Consider the following 18,904-nt stretch of genomic DNA (forward strand, 5'->3'; position numbering starts at 1 on the left):
TCTTTGTTGCCTTAATTTATGTCTTTATTGTGAGTTCCTTAGCCTCTAATTGTACTTGTGTTTGTTTTTTACAATTTTGACTTAAAACCTTCATACTAGAGGACTAAGAGATTTATATAGCACCATTCCAATACTGGGGTATTCTGAATTTGATTATAAACTTACCTCTACTGTTGAGTTTTATGCTTTCACATGTTTTCATGATAATTATTGTTCATTTCCAGTTTTAGTGCTCCCTCAAGCATTTCTTGAAAGGCTGGTCTAGTGGTGGAAATTCCCTCAGCTTTTGCTTGTCTGGGGAGGTCTTTATTTCTTCTTCATTTCTGAAGGATGGCTTTGCCGGATATAGTATTCTTGACTGACAGTTTTGTTGTTTTTTTTTTCTTTAAACCCTTTGAATATATCATCTCATTCTCTCCTGGCCTGCCTGGTTTCTGCTGAGAAATGTTCTGATAGTCTAATGGAGATTCTGTTATGTGTGACTTGATGTTTTTCTCTTGCAGTATTTTTTTATTTTTATTTTTTGAGATGGAGTCTCGCTCTGTTGCCCAGGCTGGAGTGCATTCAGTGGCACAATCTCCGCTCACTGCAAGCTCTGCCTCCCAGGTTCATGCCATTCTCCTGCCTCAGTCTCCTGAGTAGCTGGGACTACAGGCACCCGCCACCACGCCCGGCTAATTTTTTTTTGTATTTTTAGTAGAGACGGGGTTTCACCGTGTTAGCTAGGATGGTCTCGATCTCCTGACCTCGTGATCTGTCTGCCTTAGCCCCCAAAAGTGTTGGGATTACAGGCGTGAGCCACCGCACCCAGCCTATTTGCAGCTTTTAGAATTGTCTCTGTCTTTGACTTTTGACAGATTGATTATAATGGGCCTTGGAGAGAATCTTTTAGGGGTGAATCTAATTGGGGATCTTTGAGCTTCCTAGATCTGGATGTCCATATCTCTCCCAAGACTTGAGAAGATTTCAACTGGGTTATTTGAAAAGACCTGTCTTCAAGTTCAGAAATTCTTTTCATTTTATTTTATTTTTTTTTTATCGAGGCAGAGTCTCAATCTGTTGCCTAGGCTGGAGTGCAGTGGTGTGATCTCAGCTCAATGCAGCCTCCGCCTCCTAGATTCAAGTGATTCTCATGCCTCAGCCTCCCCAGTAGCTGGGATTACAGGCACCTGCCACCGCACCCAGCTAGTTTTGTATTTTCTATTAGAGATGGGGTTTCACCATGTTGGCCAGGCTGGTCTCGACCTCCTGACCTAAAATGATCCACCTGCCTTGGCCTTCCAAAGTGCTGGGATTACAGGCAGGCCACTGCACCCGGCCAGAAATTCATTTTTCTTTGCTTGATGTAGTCTGTTGTTGAAGCTCTCAATTGTAATTTTTTAATTTCACTCATTGAATAATTCAGCTCCAAGATTTTTGTTTGGTTCTTTTTTATGCTATGTCTCTCTGTTGAATTTCTCAATCAAATCATAAATTATGTTCCTGGTTTCATTGAATTGTTTGTATTCTTTTATATCTCACTGAGCTTTCTTAAGATCATTATTTTGAATTTTTCAGGCATTTAATGAATATCCTTTTCTTTGGGGCCTGCTACTTGAGAATTATTATGTTCTTTTGGGTGCCATGTTTTCTTGCTTTTTCATGTTTCTTGTGTCCCTACATTGTTATCTATGCATCTAGTGAAATAGTTGCTTTTTCCAATTTTATGGAATAGCTTTCACAGGGATAGACTTTTTCCTGTAGATGGGCCCTAGGGTGTTGGTTGGGTATAGTGGCTTTGGTTCTGGGCAGACTCAGTAGTATGGTGTCCATGCAGTTTGTTCAGTTGTACTCCTTGTCAGTGATGTCTGTGATTGGCTCAGTGGCCTAAGCTGAGGGAGTTTTTAACAGCAATGACACAGTTTTGCTGGAGGCAGGGATGCCAGACTTGTTGTCGGGCTGGACATGTGCATACATGATAAGCAGCAGGCTGTGTGGCAGGCTCTTCAACTGGGTAGGGGCAATTGCTGCCCAGCTGGTTGTCAGGCCAGGTGTGCATGGTTGTGGTGGGGCCAGTAGGCTGTGAGGCAGGCTCTTTAGAGATGCGAGGTTACTGCTGAACTGGCTGTCAGGCCTGTGTGGGTGTGGAAAGACAGCCAACTGTGTGGCCCAAGTGTGCACAAGCACAGCACACCAGCCAGCTGTTTGGCAGCTTCCTGCTGTGCAGTTCTGCCTGTTCCCAGGGGCAGGAGCAGGAAGGGGTGCTGCATGGATTCAGATGTCAGGGTCTCAGATGTTCCATCAGGTCTAGGCTCTAGGCAGCCAGTGTCATGGTGTTGCAGGCACCTTTGTGAACATGGTAGAATAATGGCAGGACTTCAGGGATGGAGAGAGACAATGAGTACTGGCCCCCAGGGCAGAACACACTCTGTTAGCATCTGGTCTCTAAATGGTGTCATGCCATAGCAGCTTAGGTCACAGAGGTGAAGAGTGCGCAATGTGTGCTTCCACTCTGGGGCAGCGTGGCTGTATGAACTCCCGGCACCTCTCCAAACTGGATTCAAAGCCTGTGAGGACTGGAGGGCTCTCCTGTAGCAATGACTGCTGGCATTCTGTGGCCGTAATGAGGACCACTGGAGTCTCTAGTCTAACGTTTTCCTATCCAAAGAGATCCCCCTGGCTCTAAGCTGATCCTGGCTGGGGAGACAGTGTGGCAGAGGCAGGGTGCCTTGCTCCCCTTCCTATGTTGCTGTCCTGGGCTTTCATGCTCCACAGGATTTTCCTGCTACCCTGGTGCTCTCCAGTATACTTCTTTAGTGATTTCAGTCAAAATATAGTTGTTTATTCATTATTTTGGTCCCTTGTGTGTGTGTGTATGTGTGGTGGGGGGTGCAGGAAATGAGTGTCTAGTAATTCTAGTCAGCCATTTTGCTGGCCTGTGTAAATCTCTTTGGATCAGTACACTGGATGCCAGTGATTTTTTTTTTAAGCAGATTTGATCTAACATGTTATACTTTCTTCTGTGTTGTAATCTCGCTATACATTTGTGTCTCCAGATTATCTTTGACAATAAAGCTCACAGTGGCAAAATCAAAATCTATTTTGACAGTGATGCCAAAATTGAAGAATGTAAAGACTTGAACATACTTGGATCTAGTAAGTATGCTATATACTTGCCCATGGGAATTATAGATGATTTTTAACACTTTATTTTGTGGCTTGGGGTATTTAAATGGTTTGTTTGCATGGTAATAGGAAGAAAACCGCCTCTTGAGCATTAGATCCTGTAAAGAATATCCCAAAGCCTTGTATTTTTGTTTAATTCAGCAAATGTTTATTATACGCCTCTTAGAAGAGGTAGCATGACTCAGTGGTTAGGAGCTTAGCTCTGGAGCCAGATTGCCTGGGTTTCGGTCCCAGTTCTGTTTACTGTGCCTGTGATCTTGTACAAGTTACTTAACCTGTCTGTCTCAGTATCTTTCTATGTAAAATGAGAGTAATAGTATAGGTTGAACATCCCAAATCGGAAAAATCTGAAATCAAAATGCTCTAAAATTTGAAACATTTGAGCACTGACATGACTGAAGCTCAAAGGAAATGCTTATTGGAGCATTTTGGATTCTGAATTTTTGGATTTCGGACGCTCAACCTGTAAGTATAATGCAAGTATTCCAAAATCAAAAGAAATCTGAAATACTTTTGGTCCCAAATCATTCTGGATAGGGCATACTCAGCCTAAACTTACCTTCCAGGATATTGAATATTAAATGAATTAGTATATAAAGCAAAGCACTGAACACAAGAGTTGGCACATATTAATTGCTAGGCATTATGGGATAAGGAAGAAAATGCCTTAGTGAGAGAGACTGACATGCTTATAAAATCTGTGATGTGTTATGGAGAGAAATAAGGGTATACATACAAAAAGTATGAGGAGAAAAAAAGCAAAGGTAATAAGTTTGAGTGGGCCAGAGTAGGAAAAGAAATGATTCTTGGAGAAGGTATGCTTTGACCTGAGCCTTGGACAGTGGGGAAGGATCAGGGCCTTCAGAGCCCAGACAGCAACTGCTGCAAATGCTGAGTCATTTACTCAGTCATTGCTCAAAAAACATCTCTTAATCCACATGTTTAAAATGGGCTACTGCTGAGCACGGTGGCTCACACCTGTAATCCCAGCACTTTGGGAGGCCTACGCGGGTGGATCACTTGATGTCAGGAGTTCAAGATCAGCCTGGTCAACGTGACAAAACCACGTCTCTACTAAAAACACAAAAATTAGCCGGGCATGGTGGCACATGCACCTGTAATCCCAGCTACTTGGGAGGCTGAGGCAGGAGAATTGCTTGAACCTGAGAGGCAGAGGCTGCAGTGAACCGAGATCATGCCACTGCACTCCAGCCTGGGCAACAGAGTGAGACTTTGTCTCAAAAATAAGTAAAATAAATTAAAAAATTAAATTAAAATAAAATATCATGGGCTACCTATGGAACCTGTTCTGTTTGCTCAGTAAAGAATTGGGATGATGTTAGTGATGGATGCTCAGTGTTTTTTATTTTGCAAATTTTTTTAAATGACTTTCCTTTTGACCAGGTTATCAGAATGAAATAAAATGTAAAATACCTGTGGCTCCTGTTTTATATTTGTTTTAAAGTATATTTGATTTGTGGCCTGCTGCTTTTCAGATGTATAATATGTCCTGACGATTGAAGTTTTGGTTTCAATAATTTCACTGACTTAAGCCTCCGATTATAGTTTCAGTTTCTGTTAAAAAGTGGTTACTATTCCCCAGCATACACCACTCTTACAGATACGCAGAGATCTAAGTCCAAGTATAGGTTGCCAATTTTCTGTGAAAAGAAACTAACCTTTGTCAAATATGTGATTTGGAATATCATTATAAAGATCAAAATGATGGAAATTTCCAAGCTAGTCAGTCAAATGCATTTCCAGAACAGTGAGTTTTTCCTTCCGCCTGCTGCGCTCCTTGCAACGTTAGGGGTTTTCCTTGCTTCTGCTCAGAAGAGAGTATCTCTAGCCCCCTCCTGTGGCCAATGAGGAGAAACACAAGCCTCCTAGACCACTGGGTAAAAGCTCTTTAAGATTTACATATTCTCCTAGAGCTGTGTCTTAAGAAACCAGGTTCTATCACTAGGAGAATGTGAATTTAAAATAAGATGATGTGATGTGAAAGCCTTAAAAAACTTATGTTTGGAAACCATCTTAGGAAATGGACTTTTTCCCCTATATGAAGCTGTCTGGTGGATTGAGATTGCCTTGGCTTTGGGGGAAGTGGACAAGGATAAGGGCGACATCTGGTGGGACACTTACACTATTTCTAACAGTTCAGAGGCTCATTCACGCCCACACGCTTACCCCCAGGCTCCTCTCTCCTTTGTCATTACTCATATTGAAGCAAATGCAGGTGAATGTCCATTTTCACATACAAACCTCATGCTGCCTTTTGTGACTCCGAAGTCCCCTCTCTAAATGTGCCATGTCTTCATTTAACTTGGTTTCATAAATATAGGAATTTGGAGATGAGGGGCTTGGGGAGGAATTAGGGGGACTCCTTCTTGGCGGGATTCCCCAGTGATGGGTGATATAGATGTTTTCTTTTTCTTTCTTTCTTTCTTTTTGAGACAGAGTCTCGCTCTGTCTCCCAGGCTGGAGTGCAGTGGCACGATCTCGGCTCACTGCAACCTCCACCTCCTGGGTTCAAGCAATTCTTCTGCCTTAGCCTCTCAAGTAGCTGGGACTACAAGCACACACCACCATGCCAGACTATTTTTTGTATTTTTAGTAGAGACAGAGTTTCATCATATTGGCCAGGCTGGTCTTGAACTCCTGACCTCATGATCTGCCCGCCTCGGCCTCCCAAAGTGCTGGGATTACAGGTGTGAGCCACCGCGCCTGGCCAAGATGTTCATAAAATACATATTTTTAGCATACCATAGAACTAGTCTTCTCAGTCATTCAAAGAAAAACAGAATCCTATACTGGATTCTGTTAGGAGGACTGGTTTCTGTTTCTAAGCCTGCTTGTTTTCCCATCTGTAAACAAGGTCCAACGCAAACTGTCTTAGAGATTTGTGTTCTAGTTGTATGTCAGAAAGGAAGGTACTAGATGCTGTCCTTGCATTTCATAAGATTTTCAGTCTTATCTTCCCAAGAGCTGCCTCTGTTTCCTCTGCCCCATTCCATGGATTCAAGGGGAAAAAAAATCTTGCATTATGATAGAGCTAAGTTGTTTTCTTACCTACCCATTAGATGATACCTCAAGATAACTTTCTTGAGTGTAAATGGCTAAGGGTAAATGTAAGTGCTAGGCACTGGACACTACTCTAACAAGCACTTCACACAGACTCTTCCACCTGATTCTCATGGCAGCCTCAGGAACCAGTACGCTTGCCCTCCCCATTTTGTAGGTGGGACATCTGAAGCTTAGTAAGATGAAATCATTTGCTCAGAGAGTTGCATTTACCAGCTGGCTGTCTCTGCTCGCCACCCATTGTAGGAGCTGCTTTGCCCTCAGACACTCACGCCAGTGTCACCCACATCTTTGCATTACTAAGTCCATAGACACTCTGGCATTTCTCTTCAATGCTGTCTCTGCAGAGGTGTTGCTGTGGAAGACTCTGACCGCAGTCTGTTCTCTGAGGGTCGCCTGTCCCTGGTTCTGTTTGCTTCTCCTCTGGCCTTTCTGCTCCATCCCATTCCTGAGCTCATCTCCTTTTCTAATTCTCAAACATTGCTCCCCATCCCCGATGCTGTCCTTCCCAGTGGTCTCTCTGAGGGGCCGTCACTCCCATGGCTTTAACTGCCACTGAATAGTCTTCTCTTGTCATGAATATCCAGAGTAAACTCAGTTTGCCCAAGACAGGGAACCAGGAATCATTCTTGGTTGTCCTTCTTCCTTATTCCCCAAGTCCAGTTAGAGACCAGGCCATGACTCTCTCCATCTCTTACGATTCTGTGCCCTCTTTCACTCTGCCGCAACTTAGCTCAGACCAACATAAGTTCTAACTTAGATTATTCAGTGGTCTTATGTTCTGCTTGATTCTCTTCATTAATTTGAAAGTATACTGAAGCATTATACTAAGCACAGGTGCTGTATTCAACACTACTGTCTTAGTCCGTTTTCTGTTACTTGTAACAGAATGCCTGAAACTAGCTAATTTATAAAGAAAAGAAATGCATTCTTTCAGTTCTGGAAACTGAGAAGTCCAAAGTCGGAGCACCACTTCTGGTGAGGACCTTCTTGCTGGTTGGGAGTCTCTGTGGAGTCCCAAGGCAGTGCAGGGCATCACATGGTAAGGGGGGTGAGCATACTAGCTCAAGTCTCTCTTGCTCTTCTTAAAAAGCCACTAGAGCCATTCCCTTGATAACCCATAAATCTATGAGTGGATTAATCCATTTATGAGGGCAGAGACCTCATGACCCAATCACCTTTTAAAGGCCCTCCCTCTCAATACTGTCACATTGGGGATTAAATTTCAAATGAGTTTTGGAGGAGACAAGTAACTCAAACCGTAGCAACTACCTATGGGCCCTGCTTCAGAGAGCCTGTCACTTGATGGGGAAGATGGACACTGAATGATAAAATAGTAACCACTGTAAGTGTTTGCTATTGTTATTTTCCTGGGGCTGTTTCATGGGCTCTTTGTATATGAACTTGCGTAATTTTCACAATAGCCCTATGATGTAGGTATTTTTTAATTCTACCCACTTTTCAGAGGAGGAAACTGAGGCACAGGGGTTAAGCAACTTCCTCAAGGCTCTACAGCTTCTGAGTACAGAGCTGAGATTCAGAGCCAGGCTGTCGGGCTCCAGAGACCATGTTCTTTCCCATTCTACACTGTCTCTGTGCTCCATGCTGTGCTGCCTTTGCAGATGTAATGAAAGGTCAGCGTCTGTTGTGCAGAGGAAAGTAAAGGAGCTCTGGGTGTGTGTAGTAACCAAGAACCATGAAAGTATATAGGAGAGGGCTAATAGAGATGAGAATTTAAGGAATTCTTTTCTGAGATGGGAGATTTTTCATTTGGAACTTGAGGCTGAAAATAAATAAGCTGAGCCATGCGTGTGGGAGAAGTGCTGTTCCAGGCAGACGGATCAGCATGTGCAAAGTCCCTGAGGTGAGAGCAGGAAAGAAGGAAGACCAGTGTGGCTGTAGGGTGAAGAAGGTGGGGGTCAGGCAGAAGAGAGCCGAGCTGGGATCGGAGACACTACCGTGAAGTCTGAGAGAAACTAAGGTTAGATTCATCTCCTTCCCATACATTCTTCTTGCTGCTGTGTGCTCCAAACCAAAAATCTGATTACCACTCCCCTCCTTGCTTCTGTTCCAAGAAGTAATTTTCTCTACGTACAGAGAAGGCTTATAAGATTGGCACTATGTCCTGGGAAAGTGCACAGTGAGGTTGAGAAGCAGAAGTGGGGATTCTGAGTGGTGGTGTTTTAATTTGTTTGTTCTCTTATTAATGGTGAACTTGATGTCTCTGCATAAAAGTTCACATAAAAGTGAAAGAACTCAGAGTAGGTCAGCAGTTTTGCCTTTTTTTGAATGGAGCCCAAATGGATCACTTTCTGTTGAATTCTATTCTACAGTAAATATTTATATATAAATTTGAGTGAATTTATTAGCAGCTCACATAGTTTTTGCTTTTGTTTTTGTTTTTTGTTTTGAGACAGAATCTCACTCTGTTGCCCAGGCTGGAGCGCAGTGGCACGATCTCGGCTCACTGCAAACTCTGCCTCCCGGCTTCACGCCATTCTTCTGCCTCAGCCTCCCAAGTAGCTGGGACTACAGGTGCCCGCCACCACGCCTGGCTAATTTTTTTGTATTTTTAGTACAGACGGGGTTTCGCCGTGTTAGCCAGGATGGTCTTGATCTCCTGACCTCGTGATCCGCCCGCCTCAGCCTCCCAAAGTGCTGGGATTACAGGCGTGAGCCACCGTGCCTGGCCCAGCTCACATGTTTTTAAATGTATAGCTTTATATCAGGGAATGTTTTGCCTTACATATGTACTTCTGAATGAATGCGGTGTGATTTGTTTCTGATATTTACCATTTTGTTTTAACAATAGACAAAACATTTATTGTTTGAACTTCTTTTCACACTGCCATTTTGTTTGGAAATTATTCTCCGGTAAGGTGTGTTTAACATTTGATTTCTGTTTTATTCCTCAGCTCAGAAAAATGCTCAGTATGTCCTGGTGTTTGATGCATTTGTCATTGTGATTTGCTTGGCATCTCTTATTCTGTGTACAAGATCCATTGTTCTTGCTCTAAGGTTACGGAAGGTAAGAGTGTGTTCGCATTCTCTTCCTGCCCTCTTGGCCTGCGCCCTCAGTTTGCCCAAGCAGTGGACCACCGATATTGTGCACCTGCCTTTTTTGGAGACCTTTGACTAAATCAGATTCCTTTGAGTAGTTGCCCCCTATGAGGCATTCATCAGCCCGAGGTGTAGGAAGTGAGTAAATGCTCAGAGTATGTCAGGTGGGATCAGATAATTATCCTGCTTAAAACTGAGCTGATATGTACAGATGCACAGTGGTGAACTCTCAGGCTTTTGAATGCTTCCAGAATAACAAATCCCTCTTCAATTCAGGAGTGATCTGAAGAACAGAGTAATAGCATGTGTGGGTTTCATCTTTTGTCTTCAAATCAGAGTTCATTTTGACAGGGAGGCATGGTAAATGGATTATAATGAAGCATAAAATACTTTATTCTGTTTTTAAAATAGTTTTAAAATTCTCCCCTGAGTTTCATTTTGCCTTTTTACCCTCAGGGCTCTTATGAATATATACTTCCGCTCCCCACATATCTTATTCTGGCTGTGGCGTGTGTGCAAATGCACACTGGGGTCAGGGGAAATTGGAAGTCCACAGAGTACCATTTGTGGAGCAGGGACGTAGTCTGCATTTGATTTTGCCTAATCCTGACCTTTGTCAATGTCCTTTGTAAATAACCACCTCTCTTACATGCTCCCCAATCCCCTTGATATTCTGAATGCAAAGTTAAGGTCCTTTCCCTGCCAAGGTGAGGGGGCTCATATTTGGAGCACGCACTCTGGAGCCGGCCTGCCTGGACACGGATCCTGGCTTAGCCTCTCGGTGCCTCAGTTCCCTTCTCTGGGTGATAGACCTGCTCGTACCTGCTTCATTGGGTTGTCATCGGAATGGATGTGTTGGTAATATGAAAAGTATTTGGAATGTACTGTGTGTTAGCTATGACAAGAACCTGCTGGAGTTACCGCGTACGTATTTCATATTTGAGGTAACTTCACAGACAATTGAATGCTTACTCAGATTATAGGGGAAAGTGTGTGCCGTAACCTCCACTTTCGAGGTGGATCTGGCAAGTTGGAAAGGCAATGCCATGTCCTTTTACAGGTGAGAGCACTGTTTTGCACTTGCCTTCTCCTTCCAGAGGGCAGTGTGGTTTGTAAGAAACGCTTCTTTAAATGTTTGCCATAGAGATTTCTAAATTTCTTCCTGGAGAAGTACAAGCGGCCTGTGTGTGACACCGACCAGTGGGAGTTCATCAACGGCTGGTATGTCCTGGTGATTATCAGCGACCTAATGACAATCATTGGCTCCATATTAAAAATGGAAATCAAAGCAAAGGTGAGGGAAGCCCATTTAAAGTCTCTGTTCTTCATCTTCTCCTGGATGGCCACAGGCATCTTAAGACGTACCATCCTTTGGAGACCACTTTGATTCTCGTGTCTTCCCTTTTCTCACACCAGCACAAGTGAGGCCTCCCCTGGCTTGGTTCCTCGTGAAGGGAAAGGAAGCCGATGTTCCATGGAACGAAACTTGGCAACAGCTCCAGAATAGTGACTAAGCTTGAAAAGATTGGTTATTTGGGCCTCATTTTTCTTTTTAAGTTGCCAAAGGAGCAGCTTATCCATAAACCAGTCCCTTCCCTGAACCTGCATGTCAAGAGCTTGTGGGGAGGATCTGTGACCATTGGGTGCTCCGGCGGATGGGGTGAGGGCAGGAATGTCAGACTGCCCGCTAAAGCCTGACCCTTTGTATAACTTAGTTGATTTGATCTCCTAACTAAGCCTCAACTCCTCCTTCACCGCACTATTCTCCCGTCCATTCTCTGCTGTTGGTCAGAGGTCCCTCCAGCCACACCTCCTAACCCTGACATGCCTAATTCTCTCCCATCCCGGCTCCCTCTGGCTTTCTTCAGGCTTCTTCCTTTCTGGCCAACTGTGACAGCAGCCTCCTCACCAGCTTTCCCATCTTCTACTTCATACCCCTGAGATCCATTCACACAGCTGTCAGAGGGACTTTTCTGGAAGTGTCTATCCAGCTGTTACCATCCTTTCTACCTCTTGGGGCCTACTTTGGGATGAAGCGGCCTCCCTCAGCAGCATGGCCCCTGGGGTCATCATCATCCAGCTCTGCCTCTTGCTCCTGCCCCTGCTCTGACCCTGCCCCTCTAGGACGTCTTGTCAGCATTGTGCCTTTGTTCAGCTTTTGTCCACTTACCTGTGGTGCTTCCTCCCAGCCTGTCCTGCAGGCCTGTCTTTGCTCTGGGGTCGTGTCTGTGGTGTCCCTCTGTGATGAGCTAGGCATTGTGTCTTTCACTGCATTTAGCGTATTATATGAGAATCATGTTTGTGTGTTTGTCTTTTCAACTAGCCCTAGAATTTCCTCAGAGCTGCAGCTATGTTAGGAAATCATGCTGGAGTTTTCTTTCAAAAGCAGCTGAATTGTATTGTTTGGTACTTAACAAACACCATTAACTTATATCCTCGAATGCCTAGGTCAGTGATAAATGCAATTTCTATTTGAGAGTATTATTTGGAAAAAAATTTAGTTCAACCTAAATACAATTTCTATTTCAGAGTATTATTTGGAAAAAAATTTCGTTCAACCAATTGAAATACTAAAAGAAAATGAGAAACACAAATATTTGGAATTATATCTGTTTTTCTTCTTTTTTTTCTTCAAAAAAAAAAACTCTATCACCTATAGGGAGGCAGATAGTTCTTTTTTTATTAATTGGTTTAATGTAAGGTTAATAAGCTAAGTGGAGTCAAATATTTTACTCATTTCTCCTTTCTTTTTTTTCATTCCTTAGAATCTCACAAACTATGATCTCTGCAGCATTTTTCTTGGAACCTCTACGCTCTTGGTTTGGGTTGGAGTCATCAGATACCTGGGTTATTTCCAGGCATATAATGTAAGGATGCGGCACTGGGTAGTGCCACTGCAGTTGAGACTCATTTATTCTTTGGGTTCTAATAGCTACTTTTTCATTTCACTCATTCTGTTCTTTTTTTCAGGTGCTGATTTTAACAATGCAGGCCTCACTGCCAAAAGTTCTTCGGTTTTGTGCTTGTGCTGGTATGATTTATCTGGGTTACACATTCTGTGGCTGGATTGTCTTAGGACCATACCATGACAAGGTGTGTAGCTCACATTCTTCCTTCTGCACATGGGGCACGTGGGACCCTTGAACGTGGGTTTCTAGCACTTACTTGCTTCCTGGTCTTCTCTAGCATGTACCCTTGACATCAGTAATCACATATCTTTGTATCAGTTTTCTTTTTCTTTTTTTCCTTTTCAGGATATAGAAGTGACTACAGGATATTGAAACAAGAACTGTACAATACTAGAAAGCATGTATTATAGTTGTCTGGGACTGGCTTAAGGGGTCACATGGTTACCCAGTGATCATCAAATGGGAAATGTTTGGACATGAGATCACTATATTAAAAAATGAAAATTAAGTGAGGAAAATTATTATTAAAAATTTCCACTTTAAAGTATTATGTTTTTCATCCAAGTTAATTGAGAAGAATGAAGATGGGCAGAGACTGCCTAAAATGACCATAGTAGGTTTATGATAGAAATGGTGACACGTCTTGTCTCTGCAGACGGTTTTGATTACAGCATCATCTTTCTGCCTTATTAAAGATCAGTATCTGAATTCTAAACTATTACCAAACTTCAGTTAGCATTATAATCTCAGGGACATCAAAGTTGTGCTAAGATGTTCTTGTTATAAAATGATACATTTGATTGGTAGATGCATCAGGAAATGAAACTAGGTAAGCCTTGGTTTTAAGCCAAAAAAGTAAAAGGAGTTATTTTATCTTATGGCTTTTCCTCCATTTGGGCCTGTGGCAGTTGGAACAACAGAAACAACAAAAATAGCAGCAGCTAACACTTACTGCTTGTGTGTTAGACACTCTGCTGGGCATTTCGGTGTTCTTTCTTATTTACTCCCCACAACAACCCAGGGTACTGTTAGCCTCACTTAGGTGCTCTGCAAGGAGAAAAGAGGTTAAAAATGGTAAGTATTCCTTCCAAGTTTGTATACCAGTTCAGCCTTAAGTTTTGACCTTGTTAGTTGCATTAACCAAATCTGTGATCAAATCTGGTTTACAAACTGTTATACATGAATCTTAAACCTCCGTGCTGTCCTACCAGAATAATGTCGAGTAACCTGGCACACTCAGACTTTCTGCTTTTTAGGTGTCACATTTAATATGTCTAGAGAGAATTACTGTTTTTCCTATTTGAGATATTACATAATTAACAAAGTGACAACCTCTGGGTTGGTAGTAAATCTTGATAATACTGCTCTTCATACTCCATGTCACTGCTTTAAAGGTGACTCATGAGAAAAAAATTATTCTTTGATATGATCTCTCTGATTTGGAGAACTTACTGTCTTAGAGCCTGGAAAAATGTATTTTTCTTCCTTGCTTGCCTCATGCTCTGAAAGCTTTTCCACCTCTTTGTCACTAGAGGGCAGTGTTGCACTGTGTGGAATAAATACCGTTCCTGAGGATTCGGCTTTAATTCACTGACCCCAAGGTCTGTGGACAAGTGGTCCCATCTCCTTTGCACCCCATCCCCGTCTCCCCTACCTCATCATTATTCTGGAAGGTGCTCAGATAAGATTGCTAGAATTTTACTAGATGGCTACCATTCTCAAGTGCTGTCTGTTAGGCGTGGTGCCCAAGATTCTTCATCTCCCTTGCTGTGTTAACCCTTCCCTCCCCTTCTCTGTGAAGAAATCTGATTGTCCTGTTACAGAGAATAGGCACCTTAATATATTAAATAATATTCCTGAGATTACCCAGCTAGAAAGTGGCAGAGATGGGATTCAAACCCAGGTCGGCCTGACTCCAGTACCTGTGCTTTGACCCATACCCTGTAGGGCTTTTCTTGGTATTATCTAAAACAGATCATTGCAAGAGAGCATTTAGCCTGACAAGAAACAGTCTTGTACTTGGAGATCAACTGTGAGAGGACAGCCATGTAATCGGCTTCATTCTTTCAATGGTGTCAAGGTCACCTCATGGAAAATGAGGTTATTTGTTTTGTGAGCCTGACTGCATTTCCATATGTTCAATTTGTCCTTTCAAAGGATCCAGGTGAAACTGGGATGCTCTGAGCCAGCACTGTCCAAGAAAAATACAGTTTGGGCTACAATTGAGAGCCTTGCCTATACTGTAAAATTTTCTAGTAGCTACATTAAGAAATAAAAAAACAGATGAAATTATTTTTAATTATATATTTTAAGCCTAATATACCCAAAATATTATTTCAGCATGTATTCAGTATAAAATATTGAAATATTTTACATTCCTCCATACTAGTCTTTTTGATCTGGTGGATATTTTATCCACATAGCACGTCTCAATTTGGACTAGCTAGCTATTGGATGCTGGCTATTCACACATTCCTGGTGACTACCACTATGGACATTGCAGCTCTAGACTTATGTCTTTCACTTAATGTTAGCTTTCCTTTATACCCCTGGAGGAGGGGAGGGATAAGGGATGTCTGTAGGGTTGCCTGCAGGTCTGTTTATGGCATCTCTCACCAGGCTGATATATTGGGGAAATACACAGCTGAGTTAATTCACTGAATGTACAACTCAGTTGGGGGAGAGAACATCAGTCTGGTTTTGGAATTTTGTGCTTTTCTTCACCATATTGCTGCCTCTTTGAATCTGAAGTTAGAATATTTTATTGCCCCTTGCATCCTTTCCCCAAATTAATCCAAGCTGTCAGCATGTTCAGGTTCTGCCAGTATCTGAATCAGAGGACTTTCAGATTACCCGAAGCCTTGAAAAGCTAGGCATTCCAAGTGGGCATTTTTGTAGGATTTTTAGAATCACAGCAACCTTGATTGTGAAAGCTAATTCTTTCTTTAAAACAAAACAACTAAAAAGGAGACATTAGGAAAACCGTTTGACTGATAGCTGGGGTCCCATAACACTTCAGCTTCCTGTCTTCCTGTTAGGCATCTGATTTCAGGGGCTCAATGGAAAGGGAGTCAAGATGCAAAAGGCTTCCTGCTGATGTGTACTCCCAGCACTAATGGACTTTGGCACAGTGCCCTTTCAAAATGCTTGGGCACAGAGGGTGAGAGACTGTTGATGTTCTTCCAGACCTCATCTTGAATTATTAAACATTACTCTAATGTGGCTTTTACATTTCCAGAGGACTTTTTTTCCTGTGAGGAATAAATCATAGCCTTGCGTTGTCCCCATTTTACAAATGAGAAGACCAAGACTTGAAAAGTTGTTGGACTTCACTGATGCCATGGGTCAAAGTTCAGCAGACTCTGCATTACATTTTCCTCCTTCCAAGCCCTCTGGTTTTAGCCAAGTACCTCTCAGCTAAAACATTTTGTCTAAAGTTTGCATGAGATTCTTGGCACCAGCTCTTAAAGCAAATATTTATGTTGTTCTCTGACATAAGCCATTGCAGGTTATGGTTTCATTGAAATGAAAGGTTTTTGGCCCAACTACAAACTTATCATTTGTGAAATGAATGGTTGAGTTCTCACTGTGGGCCCAGAGAACCTATGGGGACTCTTTATGGAAATACCCATTTAATACGTATTAAATGTCTACTGTGCACCCAACATTGCTAGGTTCTTGTAGACCAAGTTCTTGGAGGGAAGGAACTATAGTTTGTTCCTCTTTACATTCCCAGTGTGGACACAGCACATAGACCATGGTAGGTGCCCAAAAAGTTTGTTTTGAACAAACAAGAAGCAGAGAGAGAGTAGTACCTGCTTTCCAGGGGCTTATGATCACTCAAGATCCAAAGGAATGCCTTACAAATGTGGTCCTTCTAGACTGGAAGCACATTAGGACCTTGAGTATTTTTAAGCTCACTTCTACTATGGAATTTGGCCACTGAAATAGACTCTGGTTCACAGCCACTTCTTGTACAAAGTGGCAAGGTGTTACCAAACACCTAAAATTGACTGGGTCTCTGTTTTAACTCTTTGGTGTGTTAAAATAATTCTCATGTTCACAAGAGGAGGGGGAGGTAAAATGGTTATGAATAATGTTAATGTTGAGACAGATATTGTGTGTAGCCTGGTAAGTAACTAAACAGAAAATTAAAAAATGAATGTGACATGTACTGACAAACTAGCTATTTGCAGTTGAAACCTGAAGCACAGACAATTGTGCTTGGAGTTAGGGGTTCTTGAAACTAGAGAAAGGAGTTGACTGGATTCCAAAAGAAACTAAGAAATATGAATTATTAATGGTGCTGTCAGAGTTGTAGTTGACATCCATAGAAACCAACTTTAATGTCAATGTTTTCAGCTTTAACTTCAATGTTTTAAGGCTTGTGTAGGGTATGGAAAATATTTACTCTGGCAATCGCCTGTTTTACTGTTAAATAATCTACATATTGTTAAGTGATCTGTTCATTTGGATATTTCCTCTAGGTCTTTTTGGAGAAGGACTTTAGTTCATCAGAGTTTTTGCTGATGCAGCAAAGCCATGGGTGGGATCCTTGTTTGGGGTGCGTTTGTAGACCTTCTCCCTTGGCCACCAACTTTACCTTGCCTGGTCCAGCCACGTGGCTGGTAGTGTAAGGCACGGTGTTTGTATCTAGTCGGAGTACAGGGAAGTGTGTATAAAAACAATTAGAAGACCATAGTTCATTCTGTGATTCTTACCGATACGGAGTGCAGAGAAAGGACTAGAGCTACCAGGGCACTTGGTCTTGAAGTACACTCTGAAATAACCCTTGAACATTGGCTTAATTGGACACAGAGAAGAGAAAGAAGAATAGAGCAGGTGAGGAGAATAAATTCCATGAGGGAAAAATGTAGGGATGGGCCTGGTGTTGGAGGAGAAGATAAGCACAGCATATTAATACTGTCAAGGAGGAGATGTGATGAGGCTGCATGAAGGAGGAACTTATCACAACCTTCTTGGTTTAGATTTTTATTTTGCATCCAAACTTTGTATAATCTCACAATGGAGAAATGACCTGAAAGCCTTCTTCTTAAAGTACAGGTTTTACTGCAGCTTTGACTGGGGAGGGTAAAGAGATTGGAGTAAAAGAGACTTCCTTGGAAGTTTCTTTAATAATTCAGAAATTTGTGTTGACATCACAGTAGAGTAGTAAGGGTGGATTGGAGAAACATGTGATAGGAACAGACAGGCCTTAGAAGACTGAAAGCGGGGAAGAGTAATCAATTCAACACAGAGTTTTAAGGACTTAATTATTTCAGAGTAAATGTTTCTTTGGTAGGAGATTGGAATCACTGACAGAAATAGGGCAATTTAGAAAAAAAGTTCATTTTTCTGGTTAGGGTGGTGGAAAGTTTTGTTTTGTTGGCATTTTCAAGGAATGGTCTGTTATACAACAAATGCCAGCTGAGCACAGTGGCTCATGCCTGTAATCCAAGCACTTTGGGAGGCTGAGGTGGGCGGATCACCTGAGGCCAGGAGTTCGAGACCAGCCTGGCCAACATGGTGAAACCCCATCTCTACAAAAAAATACAAAAATTAGCCGGGCTTGGTGGCAGGCACCTGTAATCCCATCTATTTGGGAGGCTGACACATGAGAATCGCTTGAACACTGGAGGCAGAGGTTGCAGTGAGCTGGGATTGCACTGCACTCCAGCCTGGGTGGCAGAGTAAGACTCTGTCTCAAACAAACAAACAAAACCTACAAATGCTCTCTAAGTGTAGAAAACATAAGAAGATGCTTATGTTAATTAGGAGAAAAACCAGGATCTAAACTTGTTAGATCCTGGTTTTAGATATATAAAAAGTACATAGGGAAAAACTGTGGGAATTGTTAAGAGATTAACTTTGAGAGTATGGAGGGGTGTGTGTGGTGTGTGTGTGTGTTTTAAAGAGACAGGGTCTCGCTGTGTCCCCCAGGCTGCAGTGCAGTGGCAGAAGCTTGGCTCACTGTACCCTGAACCTCCTGGATGCAAGAGATTCTCCCACCCCAGCCTCCTGAATAGCTGGGACTACAGGCATATCACCATGCCCAGATAATTTTTGTACTTTTTGTAGAGATAGGGTCTTGTAATCTTTCCCAGGCTGGTCTCAAACTCCTGGGCTCAAGTGATCCTCCAACCTTGGCCTCCCAAAGTGCTGGAATTGTAGGGATGAGCCACTGTGCCTGGCCCAGAGGGGGTTTTTGAATAATGTTTTCCTACTTCTTATGGTGTTCTAGCATCTTAAAATAAGTAAGTTACCACTACTACAATGACAAAAACAATGTTAACAAAACAAGCTAACTAGATATCCTCTGCTTTTTAGAATACTCTATTTCAGAAACTAATTTTTATTTCCCCCTACAGTTTGAAAATCTGAACACAGTTGCTGAGTGTCTGTTTTCTCTGGTCAACGGTGATGACATGTTTGCAACCTTTGCCCAAATCCAGCAGAAGAGCATCTTGGTGTGGCTGTTCAGTCGTCTGTATTTATATTCCTTCATCAGCCTTTTTATATATATGATTCTCAGTCTTTTTATTGCACTTATTACAGATTCTTATGACACCATTAAGGTAAGTAATTATCAAAATTTGCTGCCAAAAAATCACTGCAAATTCTATATAGATTATAGGAAAATACCACATTTTAAAAACTTAAAATATTACAGTTCAGATTTTGAGGTTTTG

General features: G+C 42.2%; 1 protein-coding gene across 8 annotated transcripts in view; it reads left to right on the forward strand.

Annotated features, from left to right (window-relative positions):
* Positions 1–18,904, forward strand: part of MCOLN2 (mucolipin TRP cation channel 2) — a 75,005-nt gene that overhangs the window by 50,425 nt on the left and 5,676 nt on the right. For 6 of the 8 annotated variants that reach the window (XR_673120.4, XR_010153418.1, XR_010153419.1 and 3 more), the window contains 6 exons: positions 3,036–3,135; positions 9,162–9,274; positions 10,451–10,600; positions 12,072–12,173; positions 12,277–12,399; positions 18,584–18,790. Coding sequence is in view for 4 of the 8 variants with exons in the window: in XM_513523.8 (XP_513523.3) it covers positions 3,036–3,135; positions 9,162–9,274; positions 10,451–10,600; positions 12,072–12,173; positions 12,277–12,399; positions 18,584–18,790 (795 nt within the window). In the remaining 4 variants the exon portion in view is untranslated. The remainder of the gene's footprint in view (positions 1–3,035; positions 3,136–9,161; positions 9,275–10,450; positions 10,601–12,071; positions 12,174–12,276; positions 12,400–18,583; positions 18,791–18,904) is intronic. The other 2 variants (XR_001707444.4, XM_054667601.2) reach the window with 1 other exon arrangement.

This window comes from Pan troglodytes, chromosome 1 (genome assembly GCF_028858775.2).
Source record: "Pan troglodytes isolate AG18354 chromosome 1, NHGRI_mPanTro3-v2.0_pri, whole genome shotgun sequence".
Taxonomy (NCBI): Eukaryota; Metazoa; Chordata; class Mammalia; order Primates; family Hominidae; genus Pan; species Pan troglodytes.